The sequence below is a fragment of the Sus scrofa genome, chromosome 2, assembly GCF_000003025.6.
Source record: "Sus scrofa isolate TJ Tabasco breed Duroc chromosome 2, Sscrofa11.1, whole genome shotgun sequence".
Taxonomy (NCBI): Eukaryota; Metazoa; Chordata; class Mammalia; order Artiodactyla; family Suidae; genus Sus; species Sus scrofa.
Genome location: NC_010444.4, coordinates 66,192,373 through 66,212,615, shown reverse-complemented (window position 1 = coordinate 66,212,615; position 20,243 = coordinate 66,192,373). Strand labels below are relative to the sequence as shown.

The window sequence follows — 20,243 nt, the reverse complement described above, 5'->3', positions numbered from 1 at the left end:
CTAGGAACCATGAGGTTGCGGGTTCGGTCCCTGCCCTTGCTCAGTGGGTTAACGATCCGGCGTTGCCTTGACCTGTGGTGTAGGTTGCAGACGCGGCTCGGATCCTGCATTGCTGTGGCTCTGGCATAGGCTGGCAGCTATAGCTCCAATTCGACCCCCAGCCTGGGAACCTCCATATGCCACGAGAGCGGCCCACGAAATAGCAAAAAGACAAAAATAATAATAATAGGTCTGTGGCAGTTCCTGTTGTGGCTCAGCATGTTACCAACCTGACTAGTATCCATGAGGACGTGGGTTCGATCCCTGACCTTGCTCAGTGGGTTAAGGAACTGGCATTGCCGCAAGCTTTGGTATAGGTCACAGATATGGCTTGGATCTGGCATTGCTGTGGTGTAGGCCAGCAGCTGCAGCTCCAATTCTACCCCTAGCCCAGGAACTTGCATATGCCACAGGTACACATTTCCTTCCTTTTATGTGGAAGGAAATAGAACTCAGAGTGGTAAAGCCACTTGCCTGAACCTGCACAGCATCAAACTGTACTCCTTCAAACCCTCTCTTGCTCCTAACACCTACCTTCCAGCTTAATCCTCACTGTTCCACTCCAGGGGCAGTTGTGCACTCCTTCCAACCTGGGGTGGGGCAGAACTTGCAGTACGGATTGTTTGTGTAGCTCAAGCTCCCTCTTGGTTCTGCTCTCAGGACTGGGTCCCCACCTTCTTCTTTCAGCCCCAGGGCCCCGAGCTTCACATACTTTCTCTCCTTTAATTTGCATGGTGAGGGGGTCTGGTTGTCAATTCCCATCTTGCGTTGAAGAGACCCAGGCAAGATCACAGCCCTTAAGTGGCATTTGAACCCAGGCTGCCTGATGGCAAGGTGTGGGCACTGCCCAGCATGGCCTGGTTTTGGGATGTAAGGCAGCCTGAGACTCGTTCCATTGTAGGGTGCCCACAGCGCCACCTCCTCCCTGCCCCTCCCTCCCCCAACTCTGCACCTTTCAGGCGGAGACGGAGAGTAGGCAGCGATCTTGAGGCAATGCTTCCACCTAGTGGTGGAGATCAGTAACCACAGTGTCAGTTTTTCAGGGCAGAGCCTGTAGAAGCAGGGGTGGTACCACATCCAGACAAACCACACCAACACAGACTTACATTTGTCCCTAATACTTTATTGGTCACCAAAAGGCCTGTACCCAGCTATGTCGCTCCAGGAAAGGGGGTCACCATTCACCAGCTCCCAGAGAGGAGCTTGAGAAGGCCCTGGCCTAGTCCTCTAGGATTATGGACTGTGGAGTCTCAAGGGGCAGGTCTGGCTTTTCCTGGGTCAGTACAGGGCACCGAGGGAGGGGCACAGATGGAGGCCAGAGCCCAAGCTTGCCATATATCTGCCAGCCTAGTTGTGTTTGGAGAAATATTCCTTGCTGTCATCCACGTTGGGCTTGATTGTGTCGCTGCCTGGCTTCCAGCCAGCAGGACAGACTGTGGAAAGACATAGGGATGCACACATAAGGCTAAATTGCCTTATTAAAGGTTGAGCAGTAGTGAGGGGACAGACAGAGGCAAAGCAAGAGCATGAGTTCCAGACGAAAAAGCCTGGAGCCAAGTGGTCCAGGCCCAAGACCCTGCCACATGATGAGAGAAGCCTCTCAAGCCCAGCTGCAGGATTTTCTGGCTGATATTTTTTTCTATCTACTTTTGGCCACCATGGGGCATATGGAGTTCCCAGGCCAGGGATAAGATCCAAAGCATGGTTGTGTCTTATGCAACAACTGCAGCAATGCCAGATCCTTTAACCTACTTTGCCAGGCTGGGGATCAAATGAACTTGCATCCTGGTACTGCAGAGACACTCCAGATCCTATTGCCTGCCACAGTACAAACTCCTCAGGCTAACATTTTAATTTTGCCTTTTTTTTTTTTTTTGCCACACACGTGGCAAGCAGAAGTTCTCTGATCAGAGATCAAACCCATGCCACAGCAGTGATAATGATGGATCCTTAACCTGCTGTGCCACCAGGGAACTCATTTGGGCTCCTTTAATTCCATATTTCTCTCTCAGCCCCATCCCCACTGGACTTTGAGGGCCTGTAGTCAGGATGTGTCTTTCACTCAAGAAGATACTCTGATTCAAGTAATATTCAAGCCTGACTTGGCACGTGCTTTCTCAAATACCTCCTACAGGAGTTTCCATTGTGGCTCAGCAGAATCGAACCCAAGTAGTATCCATGAGGATGAGGGTTCAATCCCCAGCCTTGTTCAATGGGTTAGGGATCTGGCGTTGCCATGAGCTGTGGTGTAGGTCGAAGATGCAGCTTGGATCTGACATTGCTGTGGCTGTGGGGTAGGCCAGCAGTTGTAGCTCTGATTCGGCCCCTTCCTGGGAACTTCCATATACTGTGGGTATGGCTCTAAAGTTAAAAAACAAACAGGAGTTCCCGTTGTGGCTCAGTGGTTCACGAACTCGACTAGCATCCATGAGGACTTGGGTTCAATCCCTGGCCTTGCTCAGTGGGTTACGGTCTGGCTTTGCCATGAGCTGTGGTGTAGGTTGCAGATGTGGCTCAGATCCCACGTTGCTGTGGCTGTGGCATAGGCCAGTGGCTATAGCTTTGATTTGACCCCTAGCCTGGGAACCTCCATATGCTGCTGGTGTGGTCCTAAAAGACAAAAAGACAAACAAGTAAAACAAAACCTCTTAGAGATTTCTATTATCTCCCAGCTCCCAGCTCCCAACTCCCCACCCTTATATTGAGGTAGCTTCCCCACCAGATTAGAAACTTCCTGCAGACAATGCCCTAAGCTGAGTCTTCTTTAGGGCCCTCACATCTATATCATAGCAATGATATGAATGCAGTGAACATATGCATAGACAAGAGCTGCATGAGTACACGTGTGAAACCACGTGAATGTGGTGTCTGCTCACCTTCCCCATGCTCGTCTGTGTACTGGAAGGCCTGGACCAGCCTCAGAGCCTCATCCACAGAGCGTCCCACAGGCAAATCATTGACAGTGATCTGGCGAAGGACACCCTTGCCATCGATGATAAAAAGGCCCCTGAAATATCAGGGTTCATAGTGAGGAGTGGGAGCCTGGGGCATCATCCAAGACTGGTCCCCTCACCCTGAGGATGGGGGCTTCCCAAAGGTCCCACAGTACCTGTAGGCGATGCCTTCATCTTCCTTCAGCACACCATAATCAAGGGACAAGTTTCTGGTTACATCAGCCAGCAGGGGGATTTTCAGGGGGCCCAAGCCTCCCTCCTTCCGTGGGGTGTTGATCCTGGGGAAAGGGGAGATAGGGCTGGGACCTCAGGAAGCCTGGCACAGCAGGGTCCTCACCCTGTGGGCCTGGGTGTGATAAGGACTGGAGAAAGGGTGCTGGAGGTGAGAGATAAGGGGCTTTAGAGCAAGGCCCTGGGAGCCCCACCCATCCCACCCTGAAGTGGGAGCAGGGGCTGTTTCCCACAGCTGGGAAGACTAAGCTAACACTCCAGCAAAGTGGCTTCACATGTGCTGGTGACCTCCAGCATCTTGGGGCCCAGCGCTTCACTCTCTCAAACTGGAGTTTCCACCTGGTTGAAGTAGTTCTTGGGAGGGAGGCCATGTGGCCCTGAGTTAGATAAAGCATCTGCAACTCACTGGGCTGCCATGCAACTAGTTTACAAATGCTAATGACTTTCATCATCCTTAAGGACTTGGGCATCACTATCTCCATTATTTTCAAGACAGGAAAGGGAGGCGCAGAGGCTGAACGTCTGCCAAGAGAACACAGAACTTGTACCCTATAGAGATAGTAGGTTTAGCTGCACCCTCCCCTCCTTGCTGGTCCCCACTCCTACCAAGCCAGGTGGGTGAACTGAGAGTCAACGGAGACGCCCAGCACCTCGCAGCCCAGCTGGTGGAACTCCTCAGCTCGATCGCTGAAAGCGATGATCTCCGTGGGGCACACAAAGGTGAAATCCAGCGGGTAGAAAAAGAGGACCAAGTACTTCCCTGGGGAATGGCGTCGAAACAGACAAGGAGTTAGGGCCCAGTGACTCTAATGATTGTGCCCTCACCCCGTCAGGGCCACCTCCACCCCGCCCTCACCTTTGTAGTCAGAAAGCTTCACCTCCTTGAAGGCGCCATTCACCACGGCAGTGGCCTGGAATTCCGGGGCGGGCTTTCCGATGTGCGCGTTGCCAGAGGCCATGACTGAAAGCTGAGACCCCCCCCGCCCCCCGCTCCGGGTGAGTACGCTGGGGAAGACCCTTTGTCCCCGCTTCCCAAGGTCACGCTGCGTACCGGGCCCAGTTACTGAGTCAGAGCGGCGGCGGCGGCAGCAGCAGCAATGCCCCGCACCCTCTCTGAGACCAGGTCTGCACTGGCCTGGAGAATGTGGGAGACCCGCCCCCTTACACAGCTAGAGCGTCCCGCGGCGGCCGCCCGACCCTCCCAACCCTCCCGTTAGCGCGTATGCCCGAGTGCTGGCGCGCAAACCCACGGTCCCAAGAGGGGACGCCGCGAGCTGGGGGCGGTGAGCCTGGGGATGCGGCCTGTACTCCAAGCTCTGGCCTCGGTTTTCCCCGAAAGGACAAAGGCAGCCACTACTGCGGGCGGAAAACAAAGGCGGCCAACTCAGGTCTGGATAGGGCCCGAGCTGCTCCAACCGGGCTCTCCCTGCAGCCCAATGCACTCCAAGTGTCCATACCTGCGTGGGCAAGGGCGGGACGCACCGACGAGAAGACTCAGGTACTTGCGTTCTCGGGGCCAAGCGCGCCCAGGCACGGGGAGCCTTTTATGCTCGGCCCGAACCATGACGCGCAGGGCGGAGGGGTGGGCGGACGAGCGGTCGGGTCCACTGCAAGCGCAAGAGAGGGGAAACGGAGCCGGCCGGGTCCACGTGCCCGCAAGCGGCGGGGGGAGACGCGCGGCCGCGGATCCCGACCTCTGCGCTAGCCCTCGAGGCTGGTGCCAGCGCCGCAGACTCCGCGCGGGGCTCCTCTTTGGAGCGCGCCGGCGTCGGTTGGAGTCCGGCATGGCCCGGAGCCGGGCGGCGCTACTGCTGACGCCTCTGATGCTCCTGCTGCTGGCGACCTTTGCACAGGTCACCCCCGACTACCAGTACTTCGGAGAGCAGGGCGAAGGGGACACCTGGGAGCAGCTGCAGCTGCAGCATCAGGAGAAAGGTAACCACAGGCCGCGGATGTGACAGTGCGGAAAAGTGCCTCATTGTCCCACCACTTCACCAGCTGGCTGCAAATAGACCCTCCTCCAGGGACTTCCAACCTCTGCCCACTTGCGCACTGGCGGCGCCCCTTGGGTTGGTTGGTTACTCTGACGTTCAGTTTACTTATCTGTAAATTGAGACTGAGACTGTCTTTAAGCAGCTTAACATGGGGAGAGAGGACGCGGGCAAGCAATAAATACCGAAGTAGACATAACCATAAACTCACAGGTAAGTGCTGGCAAGAGCAGAGATAGAGAAGGAAGGGCGCAGGTAAACTTCTGAAATCAGAAAAGGCCCGGCTGAATAAAGATAACCAATGCAGCCAGAATGACAAGCAAAAGCCAAAAATCGAAGATTTAGGGGGAAGAGTGGGCCAGGGAGTCCGATCAGCAACTGCCAACTCCAAAAGTTCTGACAAAGGAATGGAAAGAGGCCAGTACTGTCTTGGTGAGGGCATAAGGTGTCAAGACATTATGAGTTGTGCTAAGACCTGTCAAGAAAGGCTGTAGGGAGGAGTCAATAAACAGTTGTAAAGGGCATCTGATAAATGACGTGGCTGCTTTAAAAGTGGCCATAATAATTGTTTTTGTATTCCATGCTAGCACATCGCCAGGGGCTTTAAGTACCTTCATTATGCCAATCATGTAATTTAATTTACTACCTGGAAACCCTGTTGGTCATGTGACACTGTCCACTGGAGAAAGGCTCAGGTCACGCCCCTGAAAATGGGAGTCACCTTCAGATGGTGAAAACCAAGGGTATTGTACCACACTCCCATCTGAACAGGCAGGCACAGGTGGAAAGTGTCATTTTGCAGTCTCTCTGGGGCACTCCTCAGATGTGTGTTGGAAGGCTGGCTTGTTCTCTCTAGGTCTCAGTTTCTCAATCTGGGACTAGTGGGAAGATTAAAGGGGATAATCTGTGGTAGGGTACCTGGCACAGAAGAACGGCCCAGCAAACATGAACTGTTGTTATTTGTCAGTGTCTTTATCTTCCTCCCTTCCTAGGGGGGGATATGTTCCCCCCCTACCTGGTCCTCCATCCTTAGACTTGAAAGACTCCGTCCTTGGTCCGTGGGGAAAGTGGCGCTGTTTCTGCGACCTGGGCAAGCAGGAGCGCAGCCGCGAGGTGGTGGGCACAGCGCCCGGCCCGGTGTTCATGGACAGCGAGAATCTAGTGCAGGTGCGGCCCTGCAGGCAACGGGATTGTTCATCCTGCGAGCCGAAAGACTGCGACTGGAGGCCCTGAGCCCAGGTGTGGAGCGGGCACAGAAGAGCAGCGGCCGGCGCGACCTAGCAAATCCAGGCCGCGAGTCCCCAGGGTGGGCGGGGAGAGAGGAAGGGCTGTGGGGGTGGGGCGGACACCTGGAATGGAACACTGAGGCACTAAGCCTGCGGTTTGAGCGCAGTGTGGGAAGGGAGAGCTGTCAGGAGGTGCGAGCCCCGCTGGTGTCCGATGAGAAAGGAAGAAAGGTTGTGGGGGCGGGGAGGGGAAAATGGAGATAGAGGAACTGGGACCCTGGTGAGGAACAGAAACCCGCAGGCGGAGAGCATGAGCCCCGCTGAAAACAGGGAATAAACAGAGATGTGCGGTGGGGGTGGCGGACAAATGTGGGAGGCGTGCGCCTCATGTGGGAGAGAGAGGGAAGAGGGCGATGGAGGGGGGCGGGGGCGTGAACCCGGAGTTGAGGGGTGGGGAAGGAGCTTGCATGGTGGGCGGAGACTCTGAGCCAGAGTCTGGAGGTCTGGGATCTCGTTTCGGGGGTACGGGAGGCGTAGCCCGGATGACGCAGAGGGTAGGGAGCGGGAGAGGGGCAGGGGGCTCCGAGTGAGCAACGGAGAGAGGGAGCTGGGGGACTCCAAGTCCAAAGGTTTGAGCCCAGTGGCGCAGTGATACCTAGTCCAGAGGGCTTAGATTGTGTGGAGTGACAGGGACCGCGAGTACAGAGGGCCTGAAGCCGGATAGGGGTCAGGAACTCAGTGATGCGGACGTCATATTCTGGCAGTCTAGTGGTATTCGACCTTCTCGGCCCTGATCATGTTAGGTCCTTCAAGGCCCGCCTCAATTTCCCTTTGCTTTCCTCTCCTTTCTCTAGCCCCGGAGGTGTCCAGAGACACCAGGGCGGAGCTTGGAAAGCGACCCGCCCACCCTGTTTCCCAAACCCAGGGAACACTGGTCAACCTCGGGAACTACAATTCCCAGGAAGCCACACGGCAGCGGTGTCGGCGTCGGCTGCACAAACGTCACCGGCGGCGGGAGCGTTGGGGGCGTGTCCTGGACGACAATTGGTCGAGAGCTAGTACCGCTTCGGGGCCTGCGGAAAAGGGGCGCCAAGAACTTTCCTTGCAGACTTCATTCCTGCGGCTGGTGGCGGCAGCCGAGACGTCATGGATCTCAGCGAGCTGGAAAGAGACAATACGGGCCGCTGTCGCCTGAACTCGCCTGTGCCCGCTGTGTGCCTCAAGGAACCCTGCGTCCTGGGCGTCGATGAAGCGGGCCGGGGCCCGGTGCTGGGTGCGCTCCTAGGGCCGGGTGGGGGAGGGGCGTGATAACGGGGATGCAAGTTGCACTGGAACGCAAGCCGGGATTGCACCGGACTTGGGGAGGGGAGTAAGAGTAGTGATGGTCATGGCACTGGTGATGGTACCGGAAAAAAGCGGTGATGATGGAATAGAGAAGGCAGCTTTCATGAGCTCACTGGTTAGATCCCCCCTCTTTCCCAGGCCCCATGGTCTATGCCATATGCTATTGCCCTCTGTCCCGCCTGGCAGATCTGGAGGCCCTGAAAGTGGCAGGTGAGTCCTGGGGTACATCTAGGGAGGGGGTTCCTGGGCATATGCAGGGGCGGGTGCCAGCTGCAGGGGGAGAGCAGAAATTGGGACAACTGGCTGCTCCCTTTCTCTCCCAATCCTCCTAGATTCAAAGACCCTGTCAGAGAGCGAGCGGGACAGGCTCTTTGCGAAAATGGAGGAGGACGGAGACTTTGTGGGCTGGGCATTGGACGTGCTATCTCCAAATCTCATCTCTACCAGCATGCTTGGGCGGTGAGGGGGGGGGTCCCCGCGGTGAGGGGGTGCCGGGTTGGAGGGGGCGCAGCCAGCATGGGCTGGAAGGGATGAATGATGGGAATGAGATTCACTGGGCTCTGTTCTCCACTGCAGGGTTAAATACAATCTGAACTCTCTGTCCCATGATACAGCCACTGGGCTGGTGCAGTATGCATTGGACCAGGGTGTGAAAGTGGCCCAGGTGAGCTAATTGTTGAATTGCCTCTACTTGATCAGGGTAAAATAGGTGTATAAAAGTGCAGTGGACACTCTGCATCAAGTACACCTGGATTACCTCAAGAACATTTGTTACTTGGGAGTTCCTGTTGTGGCTCAGCAGTTTAAGAACCTGACATAGTGGCCATGAGGATGCAGGGATGATCCCAGGCCTCGCTCAGTGGGTTAAGACTCCAGTGTTGCCACGAGTGACAGCATAGGTTCCAAATGTAGTTTGGATCCAGCATTGCTGTGGCTGTGGCTTAGGCCAGCAGCTGCAGCTCCAATTGACCCCTAGTCAGAGAACCTCCATATATCACAGGTGCGGCTGTAAGAAAAGGAAAAACACGGAAATTCACATTGTGGCACAGCGGAAACAAATCTGATTAGGAACCATGAGGTTGCAGGTTCGATCCCTGGCCTCGCTCAGTGGGTTAAGGATTGGGCAATTGCTGTGAGCTGTGGTGTAGGTCAGACAAGGCTCAGATCCTGCATTGCTGTGGTTGTGGCGTAGGCCAGCAGCTACAGCTCCAATTAGACTCCTAGCCTGGAAACCTCCATATGCCGTGGCCGTGGCCCTAAAAAGACAAACAAACAAACAAAAAAAGGCGGGGGGGGGTCCCATCATGGCACAGTGGAAATGAATCTCAATTTGACTAGGAACCATGAGATTGTGGCTTTGACCCCTGACTTTGCTCAGTGGGTTAAGGATCTGGCATTGCTGTGAGCTGTGGTATAGCTTGCAGACAAGGCTTGGATCCTGTGTTGCTGTGGCTGTGGTGTAGGCTGGCAGCTGTAGCTCCTATTGGACCCCCAGCCTGGGAAACTCCATATGCCACGGGTGCGGCCCTTAAAAAAAAAACAGGAAGTTACAGTACCGATTAATAGATTTTTTTTAACAAAAAGGAAAACCAAAAAAGAAACTGTTGGAGTACCCCTTTTGGCGTAGCGGAAATGAATCTAACTAGTATCCATGAGGACGTGCATTTGATCCCTGACCTCGCTCAGTGGGTGGGGTATCCCGCATTGCTGTGAGCTGTGTTGTAGGGTCCCACCTGTCTGTGGCTGGCAGCTATAGCTCCCATTCAGCCTCTGGTCTGGGAACGTCCATATGCCATGGGTTTGGCCCTAAAAGGCAAAAACAAAAAACAAAAAAATTGTTATTGCTGTTGACTTCCTGCTGCTTCTTCTACCCTAAATGTGTGTTCCACTGAGGACCATAGTGGAGGCCCTAGCCTCACCTCCATCTAACCTATCTCCATATCCTAAAGGCTCAGTGTTGAGAACAAATCCCACATCTGTTCACCTGCCTGCAGTCTCTATCCTAACCCAAGGCACCCTCCCCTCCTGGATGCCTGCCCCATCCTCCTCCAGCCCCCTCCCCACACAGCAGCAGACAAGTGTGACCCTTTTACATCTTTTTGAAATGTAAATCGCAATATTTAATTTTCTGATCACAGTGGGAATGAAATCAGGAAAATTCACGAGCAAGTGGAGAATGAGATTAAATCACCAGAGAGAAATAGAAATTGGCATTGCATCCAGTGCTCTGAGGTAAAGAACAGACTGTTTTTTTTTTTTTTTTTTTTTTTTTTTTGCTATTTCTTGGGCCGCTCCCGCGGCATATGGAGGTTCCCAGGCTAGGGGTTGAAACGGAGCTGTAGCCACTGGCCTACGCCAGAGCCACAGCAGCGCGGGATCCGAGCCACGTCTGCAACCTACACCACAGCTCACGGCAACGCCGGATCGTTAACCCACTGAGCAAGGGCAGGGATTGAACCCGCAACCTCATGGTTCCTAGTCAGATTCGTTAACCACTGCGCCACGACGGGAACTCCTTTTTTTTTTTTTTTTTTTTTTAGAACAGACTGTTTTGAATGAATCACAAGGGCAGATACACTAGAGATAGGGAAAGTAACAAGGGGGGGTGCTTGCTGAGGAGGTGGCCAAGATCCAGGACTGGAAGGTGGAACTGATGATGCAGTATTGCTGCAGACAGACAAGGTCTCTGCCCTCAGGGGTTCATGACCAAGTCAGGGGAGAAGGATAGGCAGTTGGTACGCAAATAGTAAAGGTGGTTTTTGAGAATAATACCTGCTCTGGAGATTACTTTTTCTGTTACTTTTCTGACCTCATCTCTGCTCCAGCCATGTGGTGACTGTACTACTGTACAGAGCATTTGGTATGGTCCCACCTCAGGGCCTTTGTGCTTGCTGTTCTCTCTGCCTAGGACACTCTTTCCCAGATCTCCCCATGGCTCATTCCCCTGTCTCCTTCAGGCTTTTATTCAGATGTCACCATCTCAGAGTGACCTCCCCTGAATCTCCCCGAACTGTTTAAAATTAATAACCACTTCTGGATCTCCCTTATGCTTTATTATTTATTCTGTTTCTTTTTTCTTTTTTAAAAGTGGCTGTACTCACAGCAAATAGAAGTTCCCAGGACAGGGATTGAATCTGAACCATAGCTGCAGCAATGCCAGATCCTTTAACTCAGTGTGATGAGCTAGGGAACCCATGCCTCTGCAGCAGCCCAAGCCGCTACAGTCAGATTCTTAACCCACTATGCCACAGTGGGAACGCTTTTCTGTTTCTTGTCTGTGGTCCTCATCAGGCTATCCTACCCAGGAGGATAGAGGTGTTTTTTTGTGGGTGTTTTTTTTTTTGGTTTTTTTTTTGGTCTTTTTTTTTTTTAGGGCTACACCCTCGGCCTATGGAGGATCCTAGGCTAGGAGTTGAATTGGAGCTATAGCCACTGGCCTGCGCCACAGCCACAGCTATGCCAGATTGAATTGCATCAGCGACCTACACCACAGCTCATGGTAGCACTGGATCCTTAACCCACTGAGTGAGGCCAGGGATTGTGAACTCATGGATACTAGTCAAATTTGTTTCAGCTGAGCCATGATGGGAACTCTGATAATACGGGTTTTTGTCTGGTGTGTTCACGCTATGTCCCTGGCACCTAGAGCTACTCCTGGCATGTAGTAGGTGCTCAATAAATGTAGACTGGATATTGTGTGATTCAGGGAAGCCTCCTTTGGAGGTGACATTTGAGCTGAGATCCTCTGGGAGGAAGGTGCAGCTGGGGCTGGAGCTGAGAGAAGTGTATTCCAGGCCATAGGAACAGCAAGTGCAAAGGCTGTTTAGCTGGATCATGGGCACAGTTGTTTTTCCGGATGCTTGTTGAATGAATATGTTTCTGTCATCACGGCAGGTGTTTGTGGACACTGTGGGGCTCCCAGAGACATACCAGGAGCGGTTGCAGCAGCGCTTTCCTGACATTGAGGTGACAGTCAAGGCCAAGGCAGATGCCCTCTACCCTGTGGTCAGCGCTGCCAGTATCTGTGCCAAGGTTGGGCCCCCGCTGGCCATGGACAGCTCCCCACATCCACCTGGGCAGGAGGCAGGCCCGGCTGCTTCATGAGGAGAAAGATCCCAAGTGCCTGTCTTGCCCACAGGTGGCTCGAGACCAGGCTGTGAGGAATTGGCAGTTTGTGGAGAAACTACAGGACCTGGACACTGATTATGGCTCAGGCTACCCCAATGGTGAGCAGACAGCAGTGACAATGAACTAACAAGGCAGCTCTCGACTGCCTCTGAGTTTTTCTAAGTTGTTCTCTCCACGCTGCTCTGCAGCAGAAGAGGCTGAGGTGCAGACCAGGGGTGGAGGGAGATTTACTTATGGCCAATGTGTGGCAGAACTAGATTCCGTCTCAAAGGCTCTCTTCCTTCTCCCCTTCTCCCTCTCTGCTGTCTCTCTGTAGCCCCAGTGAAGGACTGAGACCTACAGTGGCCATCTGTCCCTTTGCTAAGAAGTAGGGGACAGAGAGAGGGGTACCAGTCCATGTCCATGCCCAGTGGCCCTAGCTTAAATCCATTGTTTTTCAAAAAAAAAAAAGAGTTCCTGTCATGGCTCAGTGGTAACGAACCCAACTAGTATCCATGGGGACACGGGTTCAATCCCTGGCCTCACTAAGTGGGTTAAGGCTCCAGCATTGCCATGATCTGCAGTGTAGGTCATAGACGTGGCTCCAATCTGGCATGGCTGTGGTGAAGGCTGGCAGCTGCAGCTCCAATTCAACCACTGATTCTTCCACTAGCCTTGGAACTTCCAAATGCCACAGGTGTGGCCCTAAAAAAAACCCCCAAAACCATTGTTTTCATTATGAGGCTCAGGCTCCTTTTTTTTTTTTTCCCCAGCAGGTGGAAGTTCCCAGGCTAGGGTTTGAATTGGAGCTGCAGCTGCTGGCCTAAACCACAGCCACAGCCACACAGGATCTAAGCCATGTCTGTGACCTACACTGCAGCTCACAGCAATGCCAGATCCTTAACCCTCTGAGCGAGGCCAGGGATCGAACCCTCTTGGATACTAGTTGGGTTTGTTACCAATGAGCCACAATGGGAACTCTTTTTTTTTTTTTTTTTTTGTCTTTACGGGAGGCTCAGGCTCCTTATCTATAAAATGGAAATGATTGTGCCCTACCTCCCTTCCACTTCCCCAAGGACCTGAGGGCTGTTGTGATCACCTCCCCCATCCCACTCCCTGCCTCAGCTCCTAAAGAGGCAGGGGTATAGGGCAGATGCAAAGATTCAGTGACTGGGTTCAAGGAACCCTTTGGTTGTTGGGTGGGGCAACACAGCAAGTCTGTGATTGGAACTTAGATGAGGCCAAAGGGAGGAAAACAGGTCCAGGCCAAAGGCAGTTTTGGCAGCATTCAGTGCTTACTGAGCCTCTGGTACATGCCCTGTGGGACTGAACCTTAGGGATTTTTCAGGAAGCAGACCAACCAGGACCTCCCCGACCCCACTGAGTTTGTGGTTACATGGGGGAGAGGGGCATTAACCCAGTGGTCCTCAAATGTAGGTTCAGTGGCTGTTGTCCTTGGGGAGGTAAGGGAGATGTCTCAGAGGCAGTATCCCTAAACTGCACCTTGAGCAACTGTTGCCCAGACAAGGAGTCAGGAAGAACTCCCTGTGCAAAGGTCCTATGGCAGGAAGTTAGACATTGGATGGTGCCTCAGGTACTTAAGAGGAGGCCTGAGATGAGGTGGCAGGGCCTCAGATGCCAGGCTGAGGAGCTGTGATTGGCAGGCTCAGGGCTATCACATTGTCCACCTTCCCCTTCCCCCAGATCCCAAGACCAAAGCTTGGTTGAGGAAGCACGTGGACCCTGTGTTCGGCTTCCCCCAGTTTGTCCGGTTCAGTTGGCGCACAGCCCAGAGCATCCTGGAGAAGGAGGCAGAAGATGTTACATGGTAAGTGTCCTGGAGGTGCTCTGAGGAAGGAGGGTGAGAGGCCAGGGCTCAGGCCTGTCTGGGAGGGCTGACCCCCAGAAGTGGTCAGTGTCGCCACCTCTCTCCCACAGGGAGGACTCGCAGACAGGGGATCAGGAGGGACTCAGGAAGATCAAGTCCTACTTCAGCAAAAGCCCCCGAACCCACCCCTGCCCCCACCTCTCCCATCGGTACTTCCAGGAGCGGGGCCTGGAGTCAGCCACCACTCTCTAGGAGCCAGCCCGTATCCCCTTTAGACGCCCCCCACCCCACCTCCCAGTTTGATTGATTAAAATTGTGTGAAGAGAACTACATGTGGGAGTTCTACTTTGGGGTGGAGGTGGGGTGGGGTGGGGGTGTGCTCTGTCCATTTCTGGACCCAGGTGCTTTTTGTTTGTTTTTAGGGCCACACCCGTGGCATGTGGAGGTTCCCAGGCTAGGGGTCTAATTGGAGCTATAGCCACCGGCCTACGCCAGAGCCTCAGCAACGCCAGATCCGAGCCACGTCTGCGACCCACACCACAGCTCATGGCAACACCAGATCCTTAACCCACTGAGCAAGGCCAGGGATCGAACCCACAACCTCATGGTTCCTAGGTGTATTCATTTCTGCTGCGCCACGACGGGAACTCCTCTCCTTTTTTAATATTTTAATTTTTTTGCTTTTTAGGGCCATACCCACTACATATGGAAGTTCCCAGGCTAGGGGTCAAATTGGAGCTGCAGCTTCCGGCCTATATACCACAGCCACAGCAACTTGGGATCCAAGCCATGTCTGAGGCCTACATCATAGCTCAGGGCAATGCTGGATACTTAACCCACTGAGAGAGGTCAGTGGGAACCCCTGGGCCCAGATGCTTTTGTAACCTAAACAGGATAGACATTGTTTTGGTTGATTGATTTTTGGGGGGGCCGCCCTGTGGCGCATGGAGTTCCCAGGCCAGGGATCAGATCTGGGCTGCAGTTGCCACCCAAGCACTGCAGCTCACTAACCCACTGTGCCTGGCTGAGGATCATACCTATGTCCCAGCAATCACAAGACACAACCAATCCTGTTGCGCTATCTTGGGAACTCCTTGGTTGATTTATTTTATCTTTTTTTCTTTTTTTATGGCCTCACCCACAGCATGCAGAAGTTCCCAGACCAGGGGTCAAACCTGCATCACATCAGTGACCTGAGTGTCACAGCAGTGACAATCCTAGCTAGGCCACCAGGGAATGCCTCGATTTGATTTTAAAATGCACATTATATTTGTATGATGCAGAATTAGGAAGGAATACATTGAGAAGCTTCTCTCCCATCCTACCCACCAGCACACTGGTGGGCTTACTGGCGTGTCTCAGTCCTTTTTAGGCTGCTATAACAGTACCATAGCATGGGAGGCTTATAAACAAGGCTGGTTTTTTTTTTTTGTTTTTTTTTTTTTTTTGGCTGCCCCACAGCATGTGGAGTTCCTGGACCAAGGATCAGATCCAAGCCACAGTTGCAACCTCTGCCGCAATTGCAGCAATGCCAGATCCTTTAATCCACTGTGCCAGCTGGGGATCAAACCTGTGCCCTGGAGCTGCAGAGACACCACCAATCCTCTTGTGCCACAGCAGGAACTCCCAGACAAGTTATTTTATTTCACAGTTCTGGAGGTTGGAAGTCCAAGACCCGGATATTAGCACGGTAGGGTTTTGGTGAGGACTCTCTTTCAGATCACAGACTGACGTGTGTCTTCACATGGTGGAAGAAATGAGAAATCTCTGTGGGGTTCCTTTTATAAGGGCACTAATCCCACTCATGAGCATGCCATCCTCATGTCCTAATCACCTCCCATGCTCCATTTCCCAACACCATCTTTGGGGTTTAGGATTGGGCACAAACATTGAGACCATAGCAGGTGCCCTCTAGGTCTTTCTGGAGATATCCTGGAATGTTATAAACATACATACAAATGTATCTCTTTTTTTTAAATTAAAATATAGGGAGTTCTCGTCACGGCTCAGTGGAAATGAATCCTACTCGTATCCATGAGGTTGCAGGTTCCATGCTGGGCCTCGCTCAGTGGGTTAAGGATCTGGTGTTGCTGTGAGCTGTGGTGTAGGTTGCAGACCCGGCTCAGATCCTGCGTTGCTGTGGCTGTGGCATAGGCCAGCGGCTACAGCTCCCATTAGACTCTTAGCTTGAGAACTTCCATATGCTGCAGGTGGGGCCCTAAAGAGACAACAACAACAAAATTAAAATATAGTTGCTTTACAATTTTGTGCCATACAGATACATCTTAACCTTCTTTATAGAAATGGAAACAAAGTATACATTAGGTCACAGTGCTTTTTACTATGTATACCTTGGAGATAATTCCAAATAGGTGTCTAAAACCCTTCCTCATTCCCATTACAGTGCAGAGCCCTCCCTGGCATAACTGTCCTGTAGTTTAACACCTCTTAATAGACATGGAGTTGTCCCTCAGCTTCTGCAGGGAATGACAGGTTTGTTATCATTTCTTACACTGTCTTGTGTGTAGCATAAATTCCCACAGGTACGTTTGCTGGATTAGAGGGTCTGTGTGGTTTGTAATTTGGAGAGATACTTCCTTTTTTTTTTTTTTTCTTTTTGTCATTTTAGCACTGCATCCATAGCATATGGAAGTCCTCAGGCTAGGGGTCAAATTGGAGCTGTAGCCGCTGGCCTACACCACAGCCACAGCAATGCCCATATCTGAGCCTCATCTGTGACCTACACTGCAGCTCACAGCAATGCCAGATCCTTACCCACTGAGTAAGGCCAGGGATGGAACCCAAGTCCTCATGGATACTAGACTGGTACATTACCACTGAGCCACGATGGGAACTCCCTGGACAGATAGTTCCAAATTCCCCTCTGTGAAGGCTTCTACTCCCAGCAGCACTGTTTCCTCCATAGTGTTGCCACTGCTTTGGCTTGGGTTCTATCCTGGCTGGGAAAATTCCTTCCACATGTCTTGGGCGTGGCCAAAAGAACAAACCACATTGGAGTTCCCGCTATGGCACAGTGGGTTAAGAACTCGACTGCAGGAGTTCCCTTCATGGCTCAGCGGTTAACAAACCCGACTAGGAACCATGAGGTTGTGAGTTCGATCCCTGGCCTCGCACGGTGGGCAGGGATCCGGTGTTGAGCTGTGGTGGTGTTCACAGATGCAGCCCAGATCCTGCTTTGCTGTGGTTGTGGTGTAGGCCAGCAGCAGTAGCTCTGACTGACCCCTAAACTGAGAACTTCCATATACTGTGGGTGCGGCCCTAAAAAAAAAAATCGAATTGCAGCAGCTTGGGTCACTGCAGAGGTTGTTGTGCTGGTTGAGTCCCTGGCCTAATGCAGTGGGTTAAAGGATCCAACCCAGCATTTGTGCAGCTGCAGCATAGATCACAGCTGTGACTCGGATTCAGTCTCTGTTCTGGGAACTTACATATGCCCTGGGTGAGGCCATCAAAAAAAAAAAAAGAGAAAAGAAAAGAAATTAATGGGCATCCTAAAGCTGTAACTCACAAAGATTTCTTCTGACAAAGTCGTGGGATTTCTGGCTATTTAAAGTGGAATGCGGTGGAGTTCCTGTCGTGGCGCAATGGTTAACGAATCCGACTGGGAACCATGAGGATGAGGGTTCGATCCTTGGCCTTGCTCAGTGGGTTAAGGATCTGGCGTTGCCATGAGCTGTGGTATAGGTTTCAGACGCGTCTCGGATCCTGGGTTGCTGTGGCTCTGCCGTAGGCCTGTGGCTACAGCTTGGATTAGACCCCTAGCCTGGAACCTCCATATGCCGTGGGAGCGGCCCTGGGAAAGGCAAAAAGCCAAAAAATAAATAAATAATAAAGTGGAATGCAGAGTTCCCGTCGTGGCTCAGTGGTTAACGAATCCAACTAGGAACCATGAGGTTGTGGGTTCGATCCCTGGCCTTGCTCGGTGGGTTAAGGATCCGACATTGCCATGAGCTGTGGTATAGGTCAAAGATGTGGCTCGGATCCTGCGTTGCTGTGGCTGTGGCAAAGGCCTGCGGCTACAGCTCTGATTAGACCCCTAGTCTGGAAATCTCCATGTGCCGCAGGTGTGGCCCTAGAAAATACAAAAAAAAGAAAAGAAAAGAAAGTGGATTGCTATTGTGGATCAATGGGTTACAAACCCAACTAGTATCCGTAAAGAGGCAGATTCCATTCCTGGTCTTGCTCAGTAGGTTAAGCATCCTGCCTTGCAGTGAGCTGTGGTGTAAGTCACAGACGTGGCTTGGATCCCGTGTTGCTGTGACATAGGCCCTCAGCTGCAGCTTCGATTCAATCCCTAACCTGGGAACTTCCACCTTCCATAGGTGCAGCCCTAAAAAGCAAAAAAAGAAAAAAAAAAAAAAGGTGGGGGGTGGAGTTCCCAGACCAGTAGCATCAAGTTTACCAGGGAGTTTGAAATGTGGAGTCCAGAATCCCACACCAAACCTGCCGAAGATTTCCAAGTTGGCAACAACCCCTGCTTCTTGAAAGCTTCAGATGGTCACTCTGTACTCTCCTTAGGACAGTCTTGTGGGCTATTCCTCTGGTTCTCTCTCATTCATCTGCCTCTGCCCATCTTTCAGTTTCTTTTTTTTTTTTTTTTTGTCTTTTTGCTATTTCTTGGGCCGCTACCACGGCATATGGAGGTTCCCAGGCTAGGGGTCGAATCGGAGCTGTAGCCACCGGCCTACGCCAGAGCCACAGCAACGCAGGATCTGAGCCACATCTGCAACCTACACCACAGCTCACGGCAACACCAGATCTTTAACCCACTGAGCAAGGGCAGGGACCGAATCTACAACCTCATGGTTCCTAGTCGGATTCGTTAACCACTGCGCCACGACAGGAACTCCCTTGTTTCTGTCCCAAATTCTTCACTGGTGCCCTTCACCTCCAGTCTCACCCTCCCCTTGAGCTGCTTGCTAATGGTGGGGCAAGAATGTCAGTCTGATCTTCTGCGTAAACACATGGCTCTCACACCCCTTATCATCAAGGCCAAGTGCCTTCTCTAGGCATTCAAGGCCTTCCATGATTTGATCCCAGTCCCCATGCTCTGTTCCAGGCTTGCTGAGCAACTGGAAGTTCTCAGAACCTGAAATCTTCAGGCCTGCTTGAAATGTCCTTCACTGTGGCCTGATCATCTGCCTCATTCTTCCATGAATGCCTGTTTATCCTCCTGCTCACATTAACACAGCACATAGACAACATCATCAACAACAGCGATCACGGATGACTTCTTCATTTATTGAGTGTTAATTACATGTCAAGCACTTTCCAAGCACTTTATTTGACACCCCTTCTCTGAGGAGTTGGAATCAAGGACACCTTCCCTTTTAATATGAGCTGGCTTTAATGATTCACACTAGGGACTAGAAAGCAGAGGTGAGATAACTTCCACCTGGCTCTCTTGGGACACTTGCCTTTGGAACCCTGACACCATGCTCTGAGGAAGCCCAAGCCACTGAGAGAAGCCACTTGGAGCTACTCTGGCTGACAGCCCCAGCTGAGGTTCAAGGCAAGAGCCAGTACTAACCACCACATATGTGAGTGAGGAAGCCTTAAAGGCTTATAAAGCCCCAGCTATTATCTGCAATTACATGAGAGTCCTTCCTTGAGCAAGAACCACCCAGCTGAGCCCAGGGAAACTCCAGAACCATGAAAGATAATGATTATTGTTTTACGCTATTAAGTTTAGAGTTTTGTTTTGTTTTGTTTTTGTTACACAGAAATGCATAACCAGAACAGCTTGCATTAACTCATTTAACTCTGCCAACAACCCTATGATGGGAACTGTTATTCCCATTTTATAGATGAAGAAACTAAACTCCAGAAGAGCCAGTCAGGAGTTCCTGCTCTGGCGCAATGGGATCTGTAGCATAGGCCAGCAGCTGCAGCTCTGAATTTCCCCTAGTCTGGGAAATTCCACATGCTACAGGTGCAGCCCTAAAAAGAAAAAAAAAAAAATTGCAGAAGATGCCTAACAATAATTTTAAGAACCTAGATACAGCCATTACTGAAGCTTATCACTGTCATAGCTAAAGGCACTTTGAACTGAGTCTGTCTCTTTCATCTGAAAGATGCTTGTCTGCTACTCCCACAGTGAGCCACTTCTCTTCTTGAGCTATTTCATCTTCCTTGAGGGCAGCAAAAGGGCCTGGTCTATCCTACTCAGCACAGTGCCTGGGCACAGGAGGCATTCAGCAAAACTGCTTTATTGGGAAGTTCCCCTGTGGCTCAGTGGGTTAAGGATCTGGTGTTGCTGCAGTTGTGGCATAGTTCGCAAATGCACTGTGGTCTCAATCCCTAGCTTGGTGAATTTATGCCTGCCACGGGGGCGGGGAAAAAAATCCTGAATCTGAGTCCAGTCCTTTGCTTTAGGTCCCTTTTGCTTTGTGGGAAAGAAGGAAAGAAGACATTATGCCAGACACAGTTGGGCCTGCTTAATCAGAGGGGAAGGCCATAAAGTGTGTCTGGAGGTCTATACAAGAAAGGAAGCTTCTCTCTCTCT

At 52.0% G+C, this 20,243-nt stretch overlaps 2 protein-coding genes across 15 annotated transcripts; one reads left to right on the top strand and one right to left on the bottom strand.

Moving 5' to 3' along the window:
• Nucleotides 1,142-4,787, bottom strand: PRDX2 (peroxiredoxin 2). The gene is made up of 6 exons (NM_001244474.1): nucleotides 4,682-4,787; nucleotides 4,081-4,192; nucleotides 3,831-3,984; nucleotides 3,149-3,271; nucleotides 2,916-3,046; nucleotides 1,142-1,472 (listed from the first exon to the last, which is right to left on the bottom strand). The coding sequence occupies exons 2-6, from the start codon at nucleotides 4,181-4,183 to the stop codon at nucleotides 1,387-1,389; spliced, it is 597 nt and encodes a 198-aa protein (NP_001231403.1). The 5' UTR covers nucleotides 4,184-4,192; nucleotides 4,682-4,787; the 3' UTR covers nucleotides 1,142-1,386.
• On the top strand, nucleotides 4,199-19,831 carry RNASEH2A (ribonuclease H2 subunit A). 14 transcript variants are annotated; one of them, XM_021079423.1, is made up of 10 exons: nucleotides 4,841-5,428; nucleotides 6,183-6,454; nucleotides 7,296-7,714; nucleotides 7,924-7,995; nucleotides 8,118-8,244; nucleotides 8,362-8,449; nucleotides 11,680-11,817; nucleotides 11,924-12,011; nucleotides 13,597-13,720; nucleotides 15,182-15,681. In XM_021079423.1, the coding sequence occupies exons 3-10, from the start codon at nucleotides 7,588-7,590 to the stop codon at nucleotides 15,423-15,425; spliced, it is 1,008 nt and encodes a 335-aa protein (XP_020935082.1). In that variant the 5' UTR covers nucleotides 4,841-5,428; nucleotides 6,183-6,454; nucleotides 7,296-7,587; the 3' UTR covers nucleotides 15,426-15,681. The 14 variants fall into 14 exon arrangements, with proteins under 14 accessions (XP_020935103.1, XP_020935119.1, XP_020935082.1 ...); XM_005652860.3 differs by lacking the exon at nucleotides 15,182-15,681 and adding an exon at nucleotides 13,831-14,047 and having other exon boundaries at nucleotides 4,841-5,159; nucleotides 6,249-6,454; XM_013990663.2 differs by lacking the exon at nucleotides 15,182-15,681 and adding an exon at nucleotides 13,831-14,047 and having other exon boundaries at nucleotides 4,877-5,428.

Coding starts and splice junctions, on each gene's coding strand:
- PRDX2 (NM_001244474.1), bottom strand. CDS start 4,183: ATGGCCTCTGGCAACGCGCACATCGGAAAGCCCGCCCCGGAATTCCAG. Junction 3,985..4,080: donor GAAGCTTTCTGACTACAAAG/GTGAGGGCGGGG, acceptor GCCATTCCCCAG/GGAAGTACTTGGTCCTCTTT. Junction 1,473..2,915: donor CACAGACGAGCATGGGGAAG/GTGAGCAGACAC, acceptor GTCTTTCCACAG/TCTGTCCTGCTGGCTGGAAG.
- RNASEH2A (XM_021079423.1), top strand. CDS start 7,588: ATGGATCTCAGCGAGCTGGAAAGAGACAATACGGGCCGCTGTCGCCTG. Junction 8,245..8,361: donor TCTACCAGCATGCTTGGGCG/GTGAGGGGGGGG, acceptor TCTCCACTGCAG/GGTTAAATACAATCTGAACT. Junction 12,012..13,596: donor TGGCTCAGGCTACCCCAATG/GTGAGCAGACAG, acceptor CCCTTCCCCCAG/ATCCCAAGACCAAAGCTTGG.